We start from the raw sequence: 18243 nt of genomic DNA, 5'->3' as shown, positions 1-18243 counted from the left end.
TCACTTTAGATGGCTCTTCATGCTTAACGTGATTCGTACAAGAAGGGGATGTTCTTGGATCAACTTCACCCATTTGTTCCTCTCTGATTTTAAAGGTAGTGTTGTGGCTACAGTGGTTGACAGTAATAATGTTACATTAGCAACAAAGGATGTTGATCCAGGTATAGTGATGGGAAATGTGAGAAATTTCACCATTCCTTATCAATTCTATTACCGATTCATTTAGTAGTCAAGTCAAATCACCTTTATTTTTATAGCGCTTTATACAATACAGATTGTTTCAAAACAGCTTCACAGTAATGAACAGGAAAATAACAATGAATGATGTTCATTATAATGAACATCATTGATTGTTATTTTCCTGTTCATTTTTTTTTTGACAAATTCTAATTCTACTGTAAAGCAGATCTTCAGAAGATTCAATTATTCAGCTCAAATCAGTTCGATGTTGATTAAGTTCAGTTTAATAACTGTAAATTTCATCAATAATGAAATGAATTCAAGTCAGCTAAGCAGCTCTAAAGAAGAAAAGCTAGGGTGTCATTATTCAGCTCAATTCAGTTCAATGTTGATTCAATTCAGTTTAAAAACAATGTCGATATTGCAATATTGTAGTACTTGAAGAAGGCCGCTTCAGTCAGTGAAAGAGTCATTCGACTGCTTCACATGAGTACTAAATATACATAACTGTTCAGGACTGATCTTTTTGGCCAAATAATAGAACTGAGTTAAAAGAGTCAAAATCACATTACCAGTTGAGTTAATATACATGAAGACAGATTCAGTCAATAAGTCATTAGACCTGTTTATATATGAACTCATGCATCCAAGAGTCTTTTTGATCGATTCATTGAAAAGAACTGGCTCAAAAGAGTCTAAAAAGTTAATAGTACAGAATGTCATGACAACCTTTTGGTTTCAGTGTTTTTTTTTGTTTTGTTTTTTGTACAAGTTTCTGAATTAGAATATCCAGGAACACGTCCTACTAGTGTAAATCCCACTGTGCAGCTTTTCATGGGCTCATTATTTTGTGCACATGAAAACGTCTTCACAGCTGAATTGCAGCATTTCCTCAGCCAGAAATGGGTGTCCAAGAATATGCACATTTATTTGCGCATGAGTGTGTGTAAATATAATTTCCAGTAGGAAACAGGAGCAGTGCCAGTACATGTTCCCTCAATGACATGAGCTCACAGTGGTAGCCGCCTGAGGCCAAGCTTTCAGTTTCCTCTCTCTGAGCCCTTTTTGTCTCAGATCTTCTCTCTCTAACCTGTCTTGCTCTCTTTTAGTTTGTCTTTAAGTCTGTACTCTCCCTCCCTCTTTTTCTCTCGATAGCCCTACTGCTGTTCTCTCTCTCTCTCTCTCTCTCTCTCTCTCTCTCTCTCTCTCTCTCTCTCTCTCTCTCTCTCTCTCTCTCTCTCTCTCTCTACCCTGTCCTCTCCTGTTGTCTCCCTCTGTTTCTCAGTGTGCACTGTTCTGACAGTTAGCAGAGGCAGCTGTTTACACTCATTTATACCCCAATCATTGTGCTCAATGCTTCAGGCTACTTCTCTATGTGCCTTTATTTCAACAGAATCCTCATCAATACTGTATACGATGGAGCATAAATCATTGGGAGGCATTCATGTTTCTGAAATAGCTTATTACCTGGATTCATAATGACAGCTGAACATTCACTATAATAGCTGCTTTAAATATATTTGCTACTATATTATTTCCAAATCCAAATGGACTATTTGCTCTTCTATATGGTGTCAAAAGGAAGGATTTCTAGGCACAGGCATCCTGTGCTTCACACTGTATGAATTTTCAGTGCAGCTGTACTGTATGTGTGATATCCTGACACCATCTCATTGATGACGGAATATATGACCAGTAAACATTCAAGCAAAAAATGATTGGCTGTATGGGCACTTGAATTCATTTATATTTCATATTTCTTTATTAGTAGGATTATAGCACCTTTAGTAATGATTATTCATAGTAACGCTCCTGGAGGACTGTAATATTGGACAGTTTAGACAGAGTGATTTGCATATGTTCAGGTTCTGTACCTAATTTTGATCTGATCACAAAAAGCGCCCTTGGCTGAAGTTGGATGTATTAATACAGCCCACGTTGTTATCCCATCTGAAATAATTACATATGAACTGTTGTAGTTAATGAGTCCAAATATAGGAGATTATCCTGTCAGTCTAATTTATATAATATATAAAGGGGTATTATATAAATTAGACTGACAGGATAATCTCATCAGTGCATCACAGTGACTTTCTTTTCATGGGGTTGACTATTTTGGAGAAACTTTCTTTTTTAAATCGGTGCTTGTTGAGGTCGCCGATGCTTGTTATGGATCAGCTGGCAGAGTCGAGCGGTCACAGACACTGCGATACTTTCAAACTTGTTTGATATTATCCCCATGTGATCTTGTAGTGTGTGCAATGCAACAACAAGGTGGAACTAATCCAGCCAATCACAGTGCAGATGGTATAAATGGAAAGCTCTCATAATCACTTGCATGAATTTCTCGCTTGAATTTAGTTTGTTTTTTCCCCTTCTGTTGGTCAAGACTATCTCTTGACCAAATGTCTTGTAGTTTGTGCACCTCGTCAGCATTGTGTTGTGTAGTGTGCGGTCTGCTATGACAAGACGACGACAGATGAAAACTTGTTGTGTAGTGTGAGCACCACAGCAGTTCAGGTAGTCTTACAGTCTGAACAGTGTGAACTTGCCCTAAGGGAGACATCAAAAATGTGCACTGTAACACTGTTGGGAATTACATAATTATAAATACGAATATGTAATGTGTAAACAGCAGCAACTAAATAGTACCCCAAACAGTCGTGTAGTGGGAGAATAACAGCGATCCGACAACTTTGAAAATCGTCCAGTGTTTATCTGGCATCGCGGTCATCGGCTTGATAATACACACGCAATTGTCACTCACGTGAACGGGCACTGATTTGCGTCCAAATTTCAGGGGTTTGTCTGCGATTTCCACAAAACTGTTGTGTGTAAAATCGTGCAGTGTACTCCCAGCATAGATTTTTAGATGTAACACGTCTTTGTTAAGCTTGTGAATGAGTCGTGTGTTTAGTGAATCGGTTGAGTGAATGATTCACCCAGTGACACAAAAGACTCACTTCTCACCACCTAAAAGCGCAGCGATGTAACCAGCAGACTTAACTATTATCGAATGATTTTTTTTAGGCCGCATTTACACTGCAGGTATTGATGCCTAGTCCGATTTCTTGACTATGTCTGATTTATTTTGACGTCCAGCTTACATCTTCTTTTAAAAGTGACCTATATCCGATATTTGCATTTAAAGTGAAACAACCAAAGGTGAACTGACCAGGAAAAGCTTACGCTGAAAAGGAATTAAAAACGGCTCGATTTGCAATGGGCACTGATGAAGTGAGACAAGCTTTCGGTTTTCGCACCATCTTTAAAAGTCACCAAGACATTTGGGTTGAGCCTTCTTCCTCCATTGCACCATTGAAAAGAGCCATGTGATCACATGGTGTACACCTGAGTTGCTTTTTCAACAACATAGGCTACGAGTCGCATTAATATGGGAATATCCGATCTGTCCGCTTACGGCAGACGCAAATGCACGTAGGCCTGTCCGATTCATATCAGATTTATTTCCACATATGAATGAGGACTGAAATCTGAGAATATTGGAATCCATGTGCTTTTGCAATCTGTGCCACATGGGAGGAAAAAAATTGGAATAGGGTCACTTAACCATTTAATGTAAATGCAGCCTTTGTGAATGCAATAGGCCTATAGGATTAGCGATACTGGGAATTTAATTCGGCACCACTAGTTTGTAATCTCACTTTAATTATTAGGCTACTGGAAATTTTGAAAACCTTTTTATAACGTGCACTATGAAGTTATTCTTTATGAAAAGTTATTCTTTACACACACACACACACACACACACACACACACACACACACACACACACATTTTAGCTCTCTCTCTCTCTCTCTCTCTCTCTCTCTCTCTCTCTCTCTCTCTCTCTCTCTCCATACATCAGTATGTGTTTAGCACTGCACGCCATTCACTATAGCCCCGGCCCGTGAGCGGAGACGAGGCTCGTTTAGTATTCCGTGCACAAGGCGAAGGAGAGAGAAGGGAGGGAGGGCAGAGAGTGAAATAGAGAAAAAACGAGGCTGTGAAGACAGGCGAATACACAGAAAGAGAGGAAGAAGAGGGGAGCGGAGAGACTCCTCTGTCCCTCTCGGTCTACTCTTTGGCATCCGTCTGTCCCAGGTGCGGTATTTCAGCCTTTATCTGTCTTTGGGTGTGCGGGGCGGATGTTATGATGTTGCTGTTGTAACGCGTCGCATGAGAAAAAATTATATTTGGATGAATGTGAGCTCGAAGAAGAGATTGTGCATATAATGAAGACAGTCGTTCCGTTCGATATCTGCATTGCTTTAAACGGTACAGACTCTCTACGAATTGTTGTGTTCAGGTTATCCATAATATATATGTCTATTTGTGCGCGCGCGCTTATGTTGTAGGCTATAGGTCTGCACGTCTGTCCGGTATCGTCGTGCAAAAACCTCTCAGTTGCTTCAGTAATCTCATTTATCTATTGCAAAATAATGCATGAATATGTGCTGAGCATCGTGACCTCGCATTTTCAGATGTGCATGTGTGTGTGTGTGTGTGTGTGTGTGTGCAACAATGTATAGAATGATCATCAGTCAGTTAGACTGTCACTTATGTAATTCTGTTCTTAACTTCTATATTTTCTACTCTACATGCTTAATCTGCTCATGCATATGTAATATGCACCAGGCAAGAATGTGAAATGTACATATGAAGCTGCTTCCCTCCTCTTCAACCCCTTATCAGTGTTCCTTCCCCTCCAAACCCCACCCCTCCCCACAGTCTTCAAAGGCAGGCTTACATGGGCTTCTTTCAGGCACAGGACCATAATTATGCAAATATTAATACGTCCATATGGAACCGTCACAGGAATCCTCTCTCTGTCGCTCACTGACAGCATATAACGGCATTCGTAAAAGCCATATGAGGGGGCGATTAATTCCCCCCACATTGTGACGGAGCGGGTGATGACGTTGCCTGGCTGTCGGGCTGCCGAGAGCTTCCCTCTACACTCTTATCTGTGTGGGAGCTGAATCTTAAGGACTGGTGCAGAACGTCACCAGTATCCCAGGGTTCCTCGCACTGCTCACTGCTCTTTCTTTTGCCTGTGTTTTCCCGTGTGATGTTATAGATAATTTAGATACTCTGAGGGCCTGGACAGTGGAGTGCAGGAGAGAGAGAAAAAAAGGCTAAGGATGGGAGGGGATAACCAGGCCCACATGAAATCTGCAGATTTACTCAGAATTGGGGAGTGTGTCATTCAAATAAACCTTCCCACCACCATTGCGTATTTGTTAAGGTTTGTTAACAGTTAGTTTGTTAAAAAGGACTAATTTAATTATTCTTGTGCTTTGTTTGAATGTATTCCATAGAAATCCCCAAAATCCATGCAGAAAAAGTCTGCAGATTCCATCTGGGCCTGAGGGTAACTTGCAGCAGAGTTTCACCGCAATAGCCAAGTGCAGGTTCGACTGTTTTTGTCAAAGAAACAGGACTAAACTCTTTTTAGACACTGAAAACAATGTTACGACATGATCTAAGCTACCTCAGCTTGCAACCACAAGCCACAAAGGCCCAAGGTATCCTTTTTTTACAGTGATATGTAATATCACCCCTGTCTTTGGCCAGTGGCAGAGGTCTGGTTGTGTAAATGACAGCAGCTGTTGGCAGGGCAGTTTTGATGTGTGTTTAGTGGCCAGTGAATACGCTGGACACAGGAGGGGATGGAGAAAGTGTCCAGGAACTCACAGCATCATGGCAGATATGAGCAAGACGATGAGATGACGCAGAGATATGGCTGAGTGTTCCTAAGTAGAGGTTGTGGCCGCACTGAAGGCCGTTTAGCCTGGTTTCCTCTCCCAGTGCATGAGATCAGTGATTTAAGGGAGTGGAATGGTACAAAAGAGGAAGGAAGGGTTAGAAAAGCAAGAGAGCATTGGAGGCAGGGAGATGAAGAGAAATTGCTACATGAGTCTACTAAAACTGCGTTGGTATCATTTATTCATTCATTCCCACTTTGCAGGAAGTCTGGAAACACTTTGCTTTGAAGCCAGAGGGGTAAAGAAAATTACTGTTATCTTCCAACAGGTTTTAAAAAACAAAAACACAAAAACGCACCATCCTTACAGAAAACAAAAGCCGATTAGACTTCCGATGACATTGCAGATAAGACCACAGGCATGGGGGTGATACAGTCAGTGAGAGAAAAAAGGGAACGTAAAAGAATGAGAGAAAGAAAAACCACAACTGCTTCATTAAGAAATTACTCTAATATCCTATTGGTTATACTTAATGGATTTACATCCCTTGTCAATAGAAGTGTTCAAATTCATAGCCTCAAAAGAGAAGAAAAGGATTAGCCATCATTTTTCTTTTACAATTAGTCTCAGTCACATCTATCAATTTCAGGGGAATAAGGGAAGTTGTAAGGCAGGTTTCCATTGAGTAGAGGAAAGACGGGAAAACTTCAAAAGGAGGCAGGGAACTGTGGAAACTACAAAATGCTTCGTACATAACAAAATGTTAAATGTGCCTCATATTTGCCTGATATTCTCAGTTTATCTTAATGGCTTTTTGAGGTAAATTTGATATTTACAGCATCTGAATTGATATTGAATTGAAAATTGAAAACTGAATTGAAAATTGATATTTAGGCTGCTGTTGAAACCAGACGATAGATAGCTTATATTTAATTAATTTATATCCTTTGTTAGAAGTGTTCAAATTCATATAGTCTAAAGGTCCTTGCACACTGAGTCTGAAATTTTCATGTGTTTTTTCGTATTCGTCATTCGGTGGCTCTGAATTGTCAAAACACCTCAAAATGCTTCCTACGGATGCAAAAAACACAGAAAATGAAACCCAATCTAAATTGTTTTTATGAGGCAGTGTAAACGTGATTGAGCAACCTGAGGTCGTATTTATTTTTTAACGTGAAAATTTCGGACGAGAATTTCGGACTTAATTAATTAAGCATTGTTGCTATTAACAACAATAATAATTCTAGTTATTATTATTATTATTTCCTTTAAAAAATAAACCAAGCAAAACTGCTTAATCTGCATGCATTTATTGGTGAGTAGATGACTGAATTTTCAGTTTGAAGCTATAATTGTCCTGTTTAAATATTAAAGAGACAAGTCATTTTTAAAAGTTGCATTTGGAGAGGGATTAGATGGATCAGAGTTAGGATCCCATGACAGATCTGATTTCCATTACACAGCAACTGAAACATTAGATTATATTTATATATCTGTATATTTACAGTAGATTTGAGATAGTAGATCTGTATATCAACGCTAGATTTGACACTGGAAAACGGACCAAAGAGTCGCAATACTGAAGCAAAATTCCAAACAAAAAATATAGGAATTTTATTCGCTGTAAAGTTTTATCCGTGTGCATCCTCACTAAAATATGCCATAATGTGTATGGTTTGTTTGATGTTTATATATTTGATCCTGCGTGTCTTCATCTTCTGCCAGATTCTTAAAGAATGGAGGACACTGCTTCCAGCCATTTTGAGATTTGTCATCTTTTGCAGACTTTACAGCAACTTAACCATTAGCCTACAAACTAGTGAACCTAAATAGGCCACCGGACATTGCCTGCGGGACAAAACGAATTGCATCAGTCTTTATTGGCTTGAATAATTTCACCTCAGGGCCGAGGACAGAACCTCAGACCCATCTGCTCTCTGCTGTAGACACAGGCAGTGACCTGAGTGACTGCTGCTGATCTGTGGTGTTGAAGGACAGCCCCCTGACACATCTCAACCAAAGACACCTGACAGTTATGTAGTGAATGCCAGGTGTCTTATGTATGAACAGTCAGCGATATTATCATTGTCAGTAACTTGCCTTATGATAACACACATTTGTGAGTGCTAGCTGCAGAGGTTATTAGGACCTGTTGTCAGGGCCGGATTAAGAGTTCAGAGGCCCCTGGGCACAATAACTTGTAGCCCCCCCCCCCTTAACTTAATATACAAATGAAATAAACAGTGCTTTATTTTTTCAGCTACAGTATGTGTATTTAACAGCATTGAAGAAAGTCATTAAATTATATGAAATATGAAAATAAAACACAACATAGACTTCACTGTATAAATTGTACATTGATTCTTATTAAAGCTATTAAAGTTCTCAGTCAAGAGTGAGGGATTTGCTCTTTGTATTTTGTTGTTTTATTAACAGGGACATTTTTAATTGTCATCATTTAGCCTATTCTCTCAAGCCGTTTCAAACCCAAATAAGTCTCCCTCTTCGGTTGAAAATAAAAGTTATTTGGAAGAATGTGGGTAACCAAACAGTTGATGTACCCCAGTGACTTCCATAATAGTTTTTTTCCTACTATGGTCAATGGGGATCAGCAACCGCCCGGTTAGCCACACTCCTCAAAATATCTTGTTTTGTGTTCAGCACAAGAAATAAATGAATACATGTATGGAACAACATTAGAGTGAGTGAGTAAATAATGACATAATTTTTATTTTTGGGTAACTATCCCTTTAAGGACAAGCGGCAGCATGTTTACTATTAGGGCTACTGTCACTTTAAGACCTGCGCGCAACGAGTCTAATATACACGCATTTGACAAGCAGATTTGTTTCTTATTTTTTTCTACTGTTATTTCACTTTAGACATAACCAACTTTGTTTATGTAAACCTTGTGTGTATTTGACAGTATTAGAGCAATAAGACTCGAAAGATAACTTAGTCCAGTAACAGGCGCTGTTATTAAACAGGCTTTTAGTGCATGTTCGCGTCGGGGTGTAACGTTATTGCGCTCAGAAAAGCGCCCGTTAGAACAGCACATCAGCAGCGAATGACATGTTTAACCGGCAAGGCTTTAAAGCACATGCAAATAATAAATTTTTATAAACTACAGTGTCCCGTTCCTCTGCATTTCATATGAATATACGTCGCGCTGTACAGTATGTTGAGACGGAGGCGCCAGAACTGCACGATCCTACGATATTTCTTCAAAAGCAGATCGTGGAGACATTTTAATCATAATATTTGACATAATATTTGACGGTGCCCAGGGCCCCTTAGATGTCCTGGGCCCCTGGGCAATTGCCCAATTGCCCTAATGGTTAATCCGGCCCTGCCTGTTGTATCGTAGGATGGCCTCATTTGTCACGCTTTATCGTGTCCACCAAAGCGGTCTGCAAATCCACTTGAATGGATCAAACTGGTGGAAATAGACTAATTACAAGTTTAAAATTAATCCATTCGGTAATCATCGCTTTCAGTCACGTCCGTGAAATGAAATGAGAATCTGTGAGCCATTTTTAGAGGCCACGCAGATTTTAGATGAAACCACTTTGCCTGTGACCTTTATTACGTGCATTATTTACAAGGATTTATAGATTAATAGTCAAAAAAAGGTGATTATTAATAATTGACAATCTACAAAATGACAAAACAAAATATGATTTTTTTACTCTATTATTGTACTTTTTTAGTACTGAAAAATTATTTTTGGTCAGCATTTGAGGAGATCTCTTCTGCTTTGGGACTGCTTACTGTTGTCTGTCATTCAATGACACAGCGACCTGATCTAGTCTGTCTGCTTTCCGGTTTAAACTGGACATCTAGGTGTTGTGTGAATTGTCTAGACACCAAACAGAGCTGCAACCTTCAAATGTGTACGTATGTAATGGCAATGCAATTATGGCCATTCTGATGGATGTCACTGAACATTGACCTTTCCGGTTGTGTGTGTCTGTGTACATATCCATGTAATCATTGCATTTTATTATAGATTTTCATCTGTAATGTGTGATTGGACAGGGGCTTTTGTGGCCTTTATGACATGATTGGACTGTGGCAATTCCACCTGCCTTGCTTGTGATTGGACAGTGACCATACAGGTTCCTGGGGTCCCTGTTGTGGGATAATGCTTTTCCTGGAGCTATTGATTGAGACCTGGGCAGCAGTCAATGGAATGTCTGAGATGGGTTTCATGTTCTGTTGGCCGATTGTTTCATGTCGGTGTCACTTGCATGGATTTTACCACCACATTATTCTATTCCTGCTTTTTTTCAAGACGCACAGCCTATAATACCCCAGAGCGTCAGTGTAGTTTTATTACAGTATATCAATTGTAAATTCATATCCTCTAGAAATTTACACTAGCATCAAGATGCTTTTTCTGTCTAGACTTCAATGCCACATGTTCTATGCCCTTTTCTGTGTCTGACTTCCTTTTCTTCTCAAGCTTTATAGTTGGTCTCTCTCTTGCTTTCTCTTTCATTGGCTCTTTCTCTCACCTACTTCCCCGTTTCCATTCCTCTCTAACTTTGTTCTGAATCGATCTGGCATTTCTGGACAGTGACACTGTAGTTTGCTGCCAGACGGCCATCTTTCACATTGAGATATGCAGCATTTTTAAGTCAAACCTTGACAGATTTACAGGCCGAGCCTTTGGTGAAGAGTGCAGACAGGAGTTTTTTTGTGGGCTAATCTGAAGCTTATTTTTTTTACAATGGACCGAAGATCTGAGATGGACAGATAAATGGACCTCAATCTGTTTTGGGTTTCCTTTAGACAATGTTCCAGAGTGATAGACCGCTCGGACACGCTGATTAGGCAGCTTAGAGGAGAGGGCCAAAGGAAGGATTGAACGAGTGTGTGGGTGAACATCTTGACCTGAGTCCTGCCCCGAATGACTTATAGCTGTACTTAAGGCTTTGACTTACTGATTGATTGATTGATTGATTGATAGATTGATAGAACGGAGCAGAGAAGACGGACGGAAAAGATGAGGCTTGCTGGAAAGAAACAATCCACCAAAGACCAATGACATTTTACAGACCTAAAAAGCATGAAAAGATAGTCTATCAGGATGATAGATGGACGATCCATTCAATAAGGGGAGGTGTCCCGTCAGCCAGTGAAACCGATCGGACTTCTTGAGCGATTTTGGCGGCATGAAAAACTCTCAGATGAAAGCATACGATCATTAAATTGATTCACATATTGATAGATTTGCTAAATTTTTTTAGCTGATGCAGAGAGGGGATGAAGGATGGACGGAAGGGTGAAAAGAAACACTTGGAGGAGCGCTGAGACATGGAGCGAAAGAGAATGGAAATGAAAGGTGGAGCTTTGACCTGGTTTTGTGAGACAGAATGAGCACAGAACAAAGGAAGAATACTGAGAGATCTCATAGATACAGAACCCCATGCTGACAAATTATACACACGGCCCCTTAACAGATGAATCGCTACAACACATTTTATTTCTCAATGGCATCTGCATGTATCAATACACACAGATTTGTTACTTGTATTGTAAGTTCTTCATAATTCTCCTTAAAAGGAATGTCAAAAATCATGAAGTTTTGATCATTGATCATCTAAAATGTAATTAGTATGTTAGCATACTACATTGATGTCCTTATAAAAAAAAAGAGCTGGTAGCAGTACTACTCTTTATTCGAAGAGTTATTCGTTGACCTTTATTCTAATCCATCAATGAAAAGCTTCTTGGAATTTCAAATTTATGAACTAGCACCGTCGTGTTGATGTAATAAAATGTTGTGAATATTGGCCTTCTTAACGTGAACCTTAGATGTTTTTATCCTCCACATGAGGGTTTAAAATTTGCTCATTCAAAAGCATACAATTACAAGGTTTGTTGTATTTAGCTTATGCTCTTCATCTGCAGTGTGTTGTGAGTGTGAGAACTGTTCTTATTGGCTGTGTTGTGTGATTGTGTCATGTCTCGCCCCATTTTTGCAGACAAATTGCCTGTCACTTGAATCTTGTGGTGTTGCACCCTGTTAGGACACTGTAAACCTTAAAGGTGAAGTGTGTCTACAATGTTAAAATACTTTCTTTAATTATTTTCTGTTCTTCTTTTTGGAAAGGGCACATCTTACTATTATTTAAAGGTTTGAGGTCAGTATTTAAAGTATTTAAAGTAAATTAACTTTATTCAGCAAGAACCAGGGGCACCTTTAGATAACCAAAGCCCCCTAGGCTAAATTATTACAGTTCCCCCTACCGCGAATAAAAATGTCAATGTCAAAAGTCAATATAGACATTTTAATTTATGCTCAAGTATGAATAAATTCAACTGGCATAGAAATGTCTCTTGCTTGTTTTTCTAGTCCAATCCATCTCGATAGACAGGTTTTTTTTTCTACCAGGTATGGTGGCAGTGTGAACAGGATCTCGACACTCAAATTCTCAAATCATACTCAAAACTGTCCCTTAACTTCTTAAATAGGCTACTGTCTGTATGAAAGTGCAACGGGATCTATCAATATGACTAATAGTGACAGTGACTAAGTAATATCAAAGTTGGCAATGCAAATAAAACTGTAAAGTCTCACCACATTTGAAACGAAAAAAGTCGAGGTCCAAGTTCATCCGTCAAATTAACCGACAGCAGCTTTATTATCTAAAAGAGAGCGGAGCATTTGAGTCGTGCACAGACCACACATCTCACGTAAACAGCTCTGGTGGAAGACATCTGTGACTGGATCTAAAACCTTCAGATGACAGGCAGATTATATCCACGCTTTTGTAAGTTACTTACTGAACGAACCCGCGTTTAGAAAAGAGCGGCTCTCTCGCACTGTATGACTTTATAGAAAACAGTCCGGTTCCACACAGCAGGGGTTCGCTGAAAATTCAGTTGTGATTCCTGAAAATTTACGAGTTTGAGTTTGGGTATAGAATGCAGTTGTCACTGCTGTAATCTCCCATTTATATATAAAAAAAAAGATTAAATAAAAATGATTACTTTCGTGCAGCCCCTCCCCAGTGTAGGCCCCTGGAAGCTTGTGCGTAAAAGGAACGATATTTAGGCTTATATTGGCTTATGGCTTATGCTACCGCTAACCCGGACATCAAGGTCACTTCTGTGATTTGGGAAAAGCCAGAAAAAAACTTGTCAGAAAGCGATGCATAAGGATGTAGTGTAATGACGCCCAGTTCCAGGAATCCACACATTTTTTGTTGTACCAGTTTGCAACAATTCTTAGTTAACACTAAGTTGTCAACACTTCGGAAAAAAGAATACATTTTCAGCAACACCGGGTGATCGCGCATAAGCCATTATTAATGCATAAGGCATTATTAGTGGGGTAATTTACGAGATACAACCTTCGGATCCATTAGCGCCTGCTCTAAGCCATTCGGCTGATATCTCTAAATAAGCTCTAACTTTAATAATGGGGGGAGGATAGTGTTTGGCTGGAGGTCATGGTGCAATGAACCCTAGGTTGAAATTACTCCGAACCATCCCTTTAACAAGTCTCCCAATTTTATCATCTTAATAAAAATGGATAAAATAACATTTTTTTTTTCAACATTTGCTCTCCCTATCCAGCCCTGTGCAAAGCATGATGGGAAGTGGAAATCTTGTTCCTAGTTTCTATAATGCTACTTTAACACAACTAAAATCATTTATGTACTTTCAACTCAAATAGATTAAGTAAAGTGACTGAGAATAATTGAGTTAACTTCATTTAAGTAAATTGAATAAACATGATTTTTTTTTTTGACCAACTTAATTGAAACATGTTCTTTCAAAATAAAAACATTAATAAAAACCATTTCAAGTCTGTTTAGCACAATGTAATCCTGTTTGAACGAGAAACCTAATACAATGATGTTGAATCAAAATTAATTATTTTCTGAAGGATCATATGATTTCTGAAGGATCATATGACACTGAAGACTGGAGTAATGATGCTGAAAATGTATGCAATTTTGTTTGGTAACATTAGTGGTGCAGAAATAACACACTTCAAACCAACTGAACTGGGGAAAAAAGACCCCATCGTTATTGCTCTAATCGTTATCCTCGCCCAAAACTCACACCATTGGTTGAGCCGATGTGTCGTGCAGCTCAAATTAGCAATACAAGTTTAGCATAGTTAATGGAGTAGAAATTACACTTCACCTTTAATCTTCAGAGTATCAAGCAACAACAGCTTACCAAGATAAACTTGTTTTGTGGTTGACCACATCCTTGTTCCCGAGATGCATGTACAAGGAGAGCCGTTTGTCTTTGGAAAGAAATAGATATCCAAAATGAACAGTTCTTCTCTGCATGCTATTGAGCTCTGCAAGCCCAGCGGGTTGCCTTTATAATTTAACCATAATTTTACAGCAGTTTCTTTTTTTATGATGTGTGCCTCATTTTCTCTCTCGCTCTCTCTTCCTCTCTTTTCAGGCAATTTCAAAGCTCCTGTAGAACATTTCAGAAATACAGCCATGGACCTGAACATTAAAGCTTGAATGAAAAAACAAAAAGAGAAATCTAGTGGAAGTACACCATACGTCTCAGATTTTACCATGCCCTGATGCTGCTTTAAGGACTGAGCCTGCAAACACTCTCCTCTTCCCTGACTGATGAATTAACTGAGAGTAATAGCCCACGAAATCTAGGCTATGCTTTCTGAACAACAGACTTAAATATAGTCTTGCTGTTTATCCATTGAAGAAAACATTTCTCTGAATTGAATTCCCTTCTTCTTCACCATGATAAGGACTCAGGGATGTCATTGCTATCCTTTATAACAAGTATGTGCACAAAAAACAACTCATGAGCAATGCAGATACAATTGAATAATGGATTTGTCAGTGTTTTAATTTTACTTCATAAATGTATGCAATGTCTTCTCCCTTGCTCTCATTCCTTCTTTTTTCCCCTCTCTCCTGTTTCCCCCCCAGGAGCCTATGTTATTATTGAAGAGAGAGATTGTGGCTCACTTACCAATGGGTTTAGCAACTATTAAAAGTTTCAATTAACGGTCATAAAGAGACTCAGGTCCTCGTTGTCCTTCAGAATCGAAAACGAGTCCCTGTTTTATCAGATTCCTACGATAGAAAGTGGCCAGACCCACCCTCTACGCTCAGGCGCCGTCCGGTTGGAGTGGGCGGTGAGGGCTGCGGCGCGATTGGTTGAGTGCAGGGTGGGTGTGCGATGCGGATTGGAGGATGTCGGGGGACTGGGAAGACGACCTTTGTAAGAAGGCGTTGGTGCTGGTGGAGGAACTGTGCTTCCGGTCTGGAGGCTTCAGCCAGAGTGCGAGTTGCGAAGAATTCAGCTACATGATGAGAGGAACTAACAGACAGATGAACACAGGTAAGAACACAGCAAAACCCGTTAAAGCGATGGCTGATCCGAAATGAAGTATTTTGTCATCATTTACTCAACTTCATGTTGTTACGAACCAGTGTGGCTTACTATCTTGCCCAAGAAACACAAAAGAAGATGTATAGGTCACTGTTGTCCATGCAACAATTGATGGGGACTGGAGCTTTCAAACTACAGAAAGGACATAAAAGCTTCATAAAAGTGGTCCTTTTGACTTCTATGCTAAGTCTTCTAAAGTTTCACAGAAGAAAGACAGTCTTTAAGGCCCTTTCACACCAAGGATGATAACGATAAAGATATAATTCTAAAAATCTTTCTAAATATAAAAGAATCGCAGAGTCCACACCACAACTATAATGATAATGGCATAGAGAAACAATATCGATGGAATCACTTTCAGAATGATTTTTCCAGCTGATTGACTGAAACATTGACAGCCAATCAGAATATATCCTGCCCTAAAGATTTTAAAAGTTTAAAGTTGCAGACGACAAAACTGCAGCGCTCACTAGAATAAATCGAACAATCGCCCACTGGTCTAAACACTAAGATTGTTGTTATGTTTATCGTTACCGTTCTTGGTGTGAACGGCCCTTTTACAGGTCTGGAAAGGCAGGAGGGTGGTAAAATGATGACAGAACTTTTGGGTACAGTATTGATTAAAAGCCTATTCAAAGCATGAATTGCTATGATTTATATCCCAACTTCTAACCAAAATGTTGAATTGGGTTTGGCCTTCACCATGACAAGAACTCATGGATGTTCACAAAAACAACACGTGAGCAATGCACATACAATTCAGTAATGAAAAGAGAGATCGTTGCTCACTTTACCAGTGGGTTTAGCAACCATTAAAAGTTTCAATTAATGATCATAAAGAGACCATCTCAGCTCCTTGTTGAAACGTTATTCTTCAGAATCCAAAACAGTTTAATAAAAAAATGGTGACAACAAATGACGTCTGTAGCTTACAAAAAGGACACAAAAGCAGTGGTCCATATGACTTATATGCTAAGTCTTGTGTGTTACAGGTTTGGAAAGCCACGAGGGTGGTAAATGGATGACAGAATTTTCATTTATGGTTGAACTATTGCTTTAAACCTTTTCAAAGCATGAATTGCTATGATTTATGTCCAACTTCTAATCAAAATATTGACTTTAGTCAGACATATGTCCTCAAAGGGTAATTTTCATCATCAGCCCACCTAACTGAGGTATGAGACCAGGAAAGAGCCTCACTGGTGAAAGCTGCTCGTTCATGTAATTGCGCCTGGCCGTTTTTATTTGTATTCACACCATGCCCACCACAGGTGCTATGGTTGGATGCTGTGTTCAGAGTGAGACTGTCCTGTTTACAGATTTAGTCATTTATTGTTTAAATTCCCAAGTGTCCAGTGATTGAAATTGAATTGGACTTGCATTCTGTTTAATATGAAATGGCACAACCACAGGTAATTGAAATGGCTCTAAGCTCCTTGTGAAAAGAGGGGGAAGGAATGAAGCTGCACAGGCTTACCTTTATCATAGGGTCTCCAAACACCCTAAAATCACCCAAATGGATACCAGAGAGAGGTTTCATCAAGAGATTTGTCATCTTTTTGTATTTTTTATTTAAGTGCTTGTTTACCCAAAAATGAAAATGTTGTCATCATTTGTAAACCTGTGTGACTTTATTTCATCAATGGACACAAAATATGATATTTAGAAAACATTTGTCCATATAGTGAGAGGATCCAGTGTTGTTTTGGAGCCCATTGACTTTCATTGTACAAAAACATTTGGAATATTCTTTAAAAATTCTCCTTTTGTGTTCTGCAGAATAAAAAGTCATACAGGTTTGGAACTAGTTTGAGGTTAAGTAAATGATGACAGAATTTAAATTTTTGGGTGAGCTATCCCTTTACTGTCCCCCAATAAAACACTTTTTACTTTTAAACAATTTATTTAAAGGCACACCGCAAACTTTGTGACCTAAAGATTTGAAGCATATGAGTTATTTTAAATGATTCCTCAGGCCAATATACAGAGCATAACACTATCAATGCTCCGAGCGGGGGCTGCTCTCTTGAAATGCCGCCTATGTAAGTTTGGAGAAGACGCACCGTCTTTGGCCAGGTCATGTGACCTGGAGAGAACGAATCACTTTACGACCGCCACGTGACCACAAGCTCTGATATACTCAAGGAACGCTTTTGCTACATATTTGTCCGCCTGCTCTACAAGGAAAAAAGTTTAAAACTGCTTCTGAGGAGGCAAAAAAGAGAGGGAATACGCGAGAGATGTCTTCTTGACTTTTGCGACAGTGCTGCGGCGCTTGTGGCCTCTAGGGGCGCTCGACGTGAAAGTTACAGGTCTAGCGCCCCTAGTGGCCAAAAGTTCCCGCGGTGTGCCTTTAAGCTCAAGCAAGGGTTACATTTTTGGAGCATGTCAAAACCAAAACGCTGTTGAATGTTATAATGTTATATGCACACAGAATGTTTTGCTTAGTTTTTATTATAATAAATCCCACCATTTTTAATGAATTCTGGACATTTGCTTATCTTAACAGGTTTTCACATAATGACTAATTGTCGGTCATTAGTTTAAGGCAGCGCTGGATTGAATCTGGCATTTGATATCATGAAAGATATAGAAGCAGTGTCCAAAATCACATTTAGATTTTACAATTATTCATTTAGAAGAGGGCTTTAAGCCAAATATCAACTTACAAATGTAAATAACCCAAGCAATTAATCTAAGGAAGAACGCAATGCAAAAACTGCTACTTTACCAAATTTCCAAAGCAGTTGCAACATTAGAGGAAAATTGTCTCTCAGGCCAAATGAGCCAAATGTGAGTGAAAATTTACTTTCTTGAATTGAAAAACAAAAAAACTTGGCAATGGCCAGTAACTTTATAAGGGGACTTATAATACATTATTTAAAATTGATTGTATGAATGCGAGGCAAACGATTCGAAACCGTCTGCTAAAGAAAATCTGACACTTTTACCT

At 39.1% G+C, this 18243-nt stretch overlaps 1 protein-coding gene across 4 annotated transcripts in view; it reads left to right on the top strand.

The window, feature by feature from the left end:
- The window catches only part of syt3 (synaptotagmin III), a 56397-nt gene that overhangs the window by 10193 nt on the left and 27961 nt on the right, over positions 1–18243 (top strand). The window contains exons 1-3 of one of the 4 annotated variants that reach the window (XM_079626075.1): positions 4137–4284; positions 14325–14674; positions 14981–15239. In XM_079626075.1, the coding sequence (XP_079482201.1) occupies positions 15092–15239 (148 nt within the window). In that variant the 5' untranslated portion in view covers positions 4137–4284; positions 14325–14674; positions 14981–15091. Of the gene's footprint in view, positions 1–4136; positions 4285–4332; positions 4459–14324; positions 14675–14824; positions 15240–18243 lie in introns of those variants that run through there. The other 3 variants (XM_079626072.1, XM_079626074.1, XM_079626073.1) reach the window with 3 other exon arrangements.

This window comes from Phoxinus phoxinus, assembly GCF_949152265.1.
Source record: "Phoxinus phoxinus genome assembly, chromosome: 1".
NCBI classification, from domain to species: domain Eukaryota; kingdom Metazoa; phylum Chordata; class Actinopteri; order Cypriniformes; family Leuciscidae; genus Phoxinus; species Phoxinus phoxinus.
The sequence above is the reverse complement of the archived record's forward strand: the minus strand, read 5'-3'. Positions and strand labels throughout refer to the sequence as shown.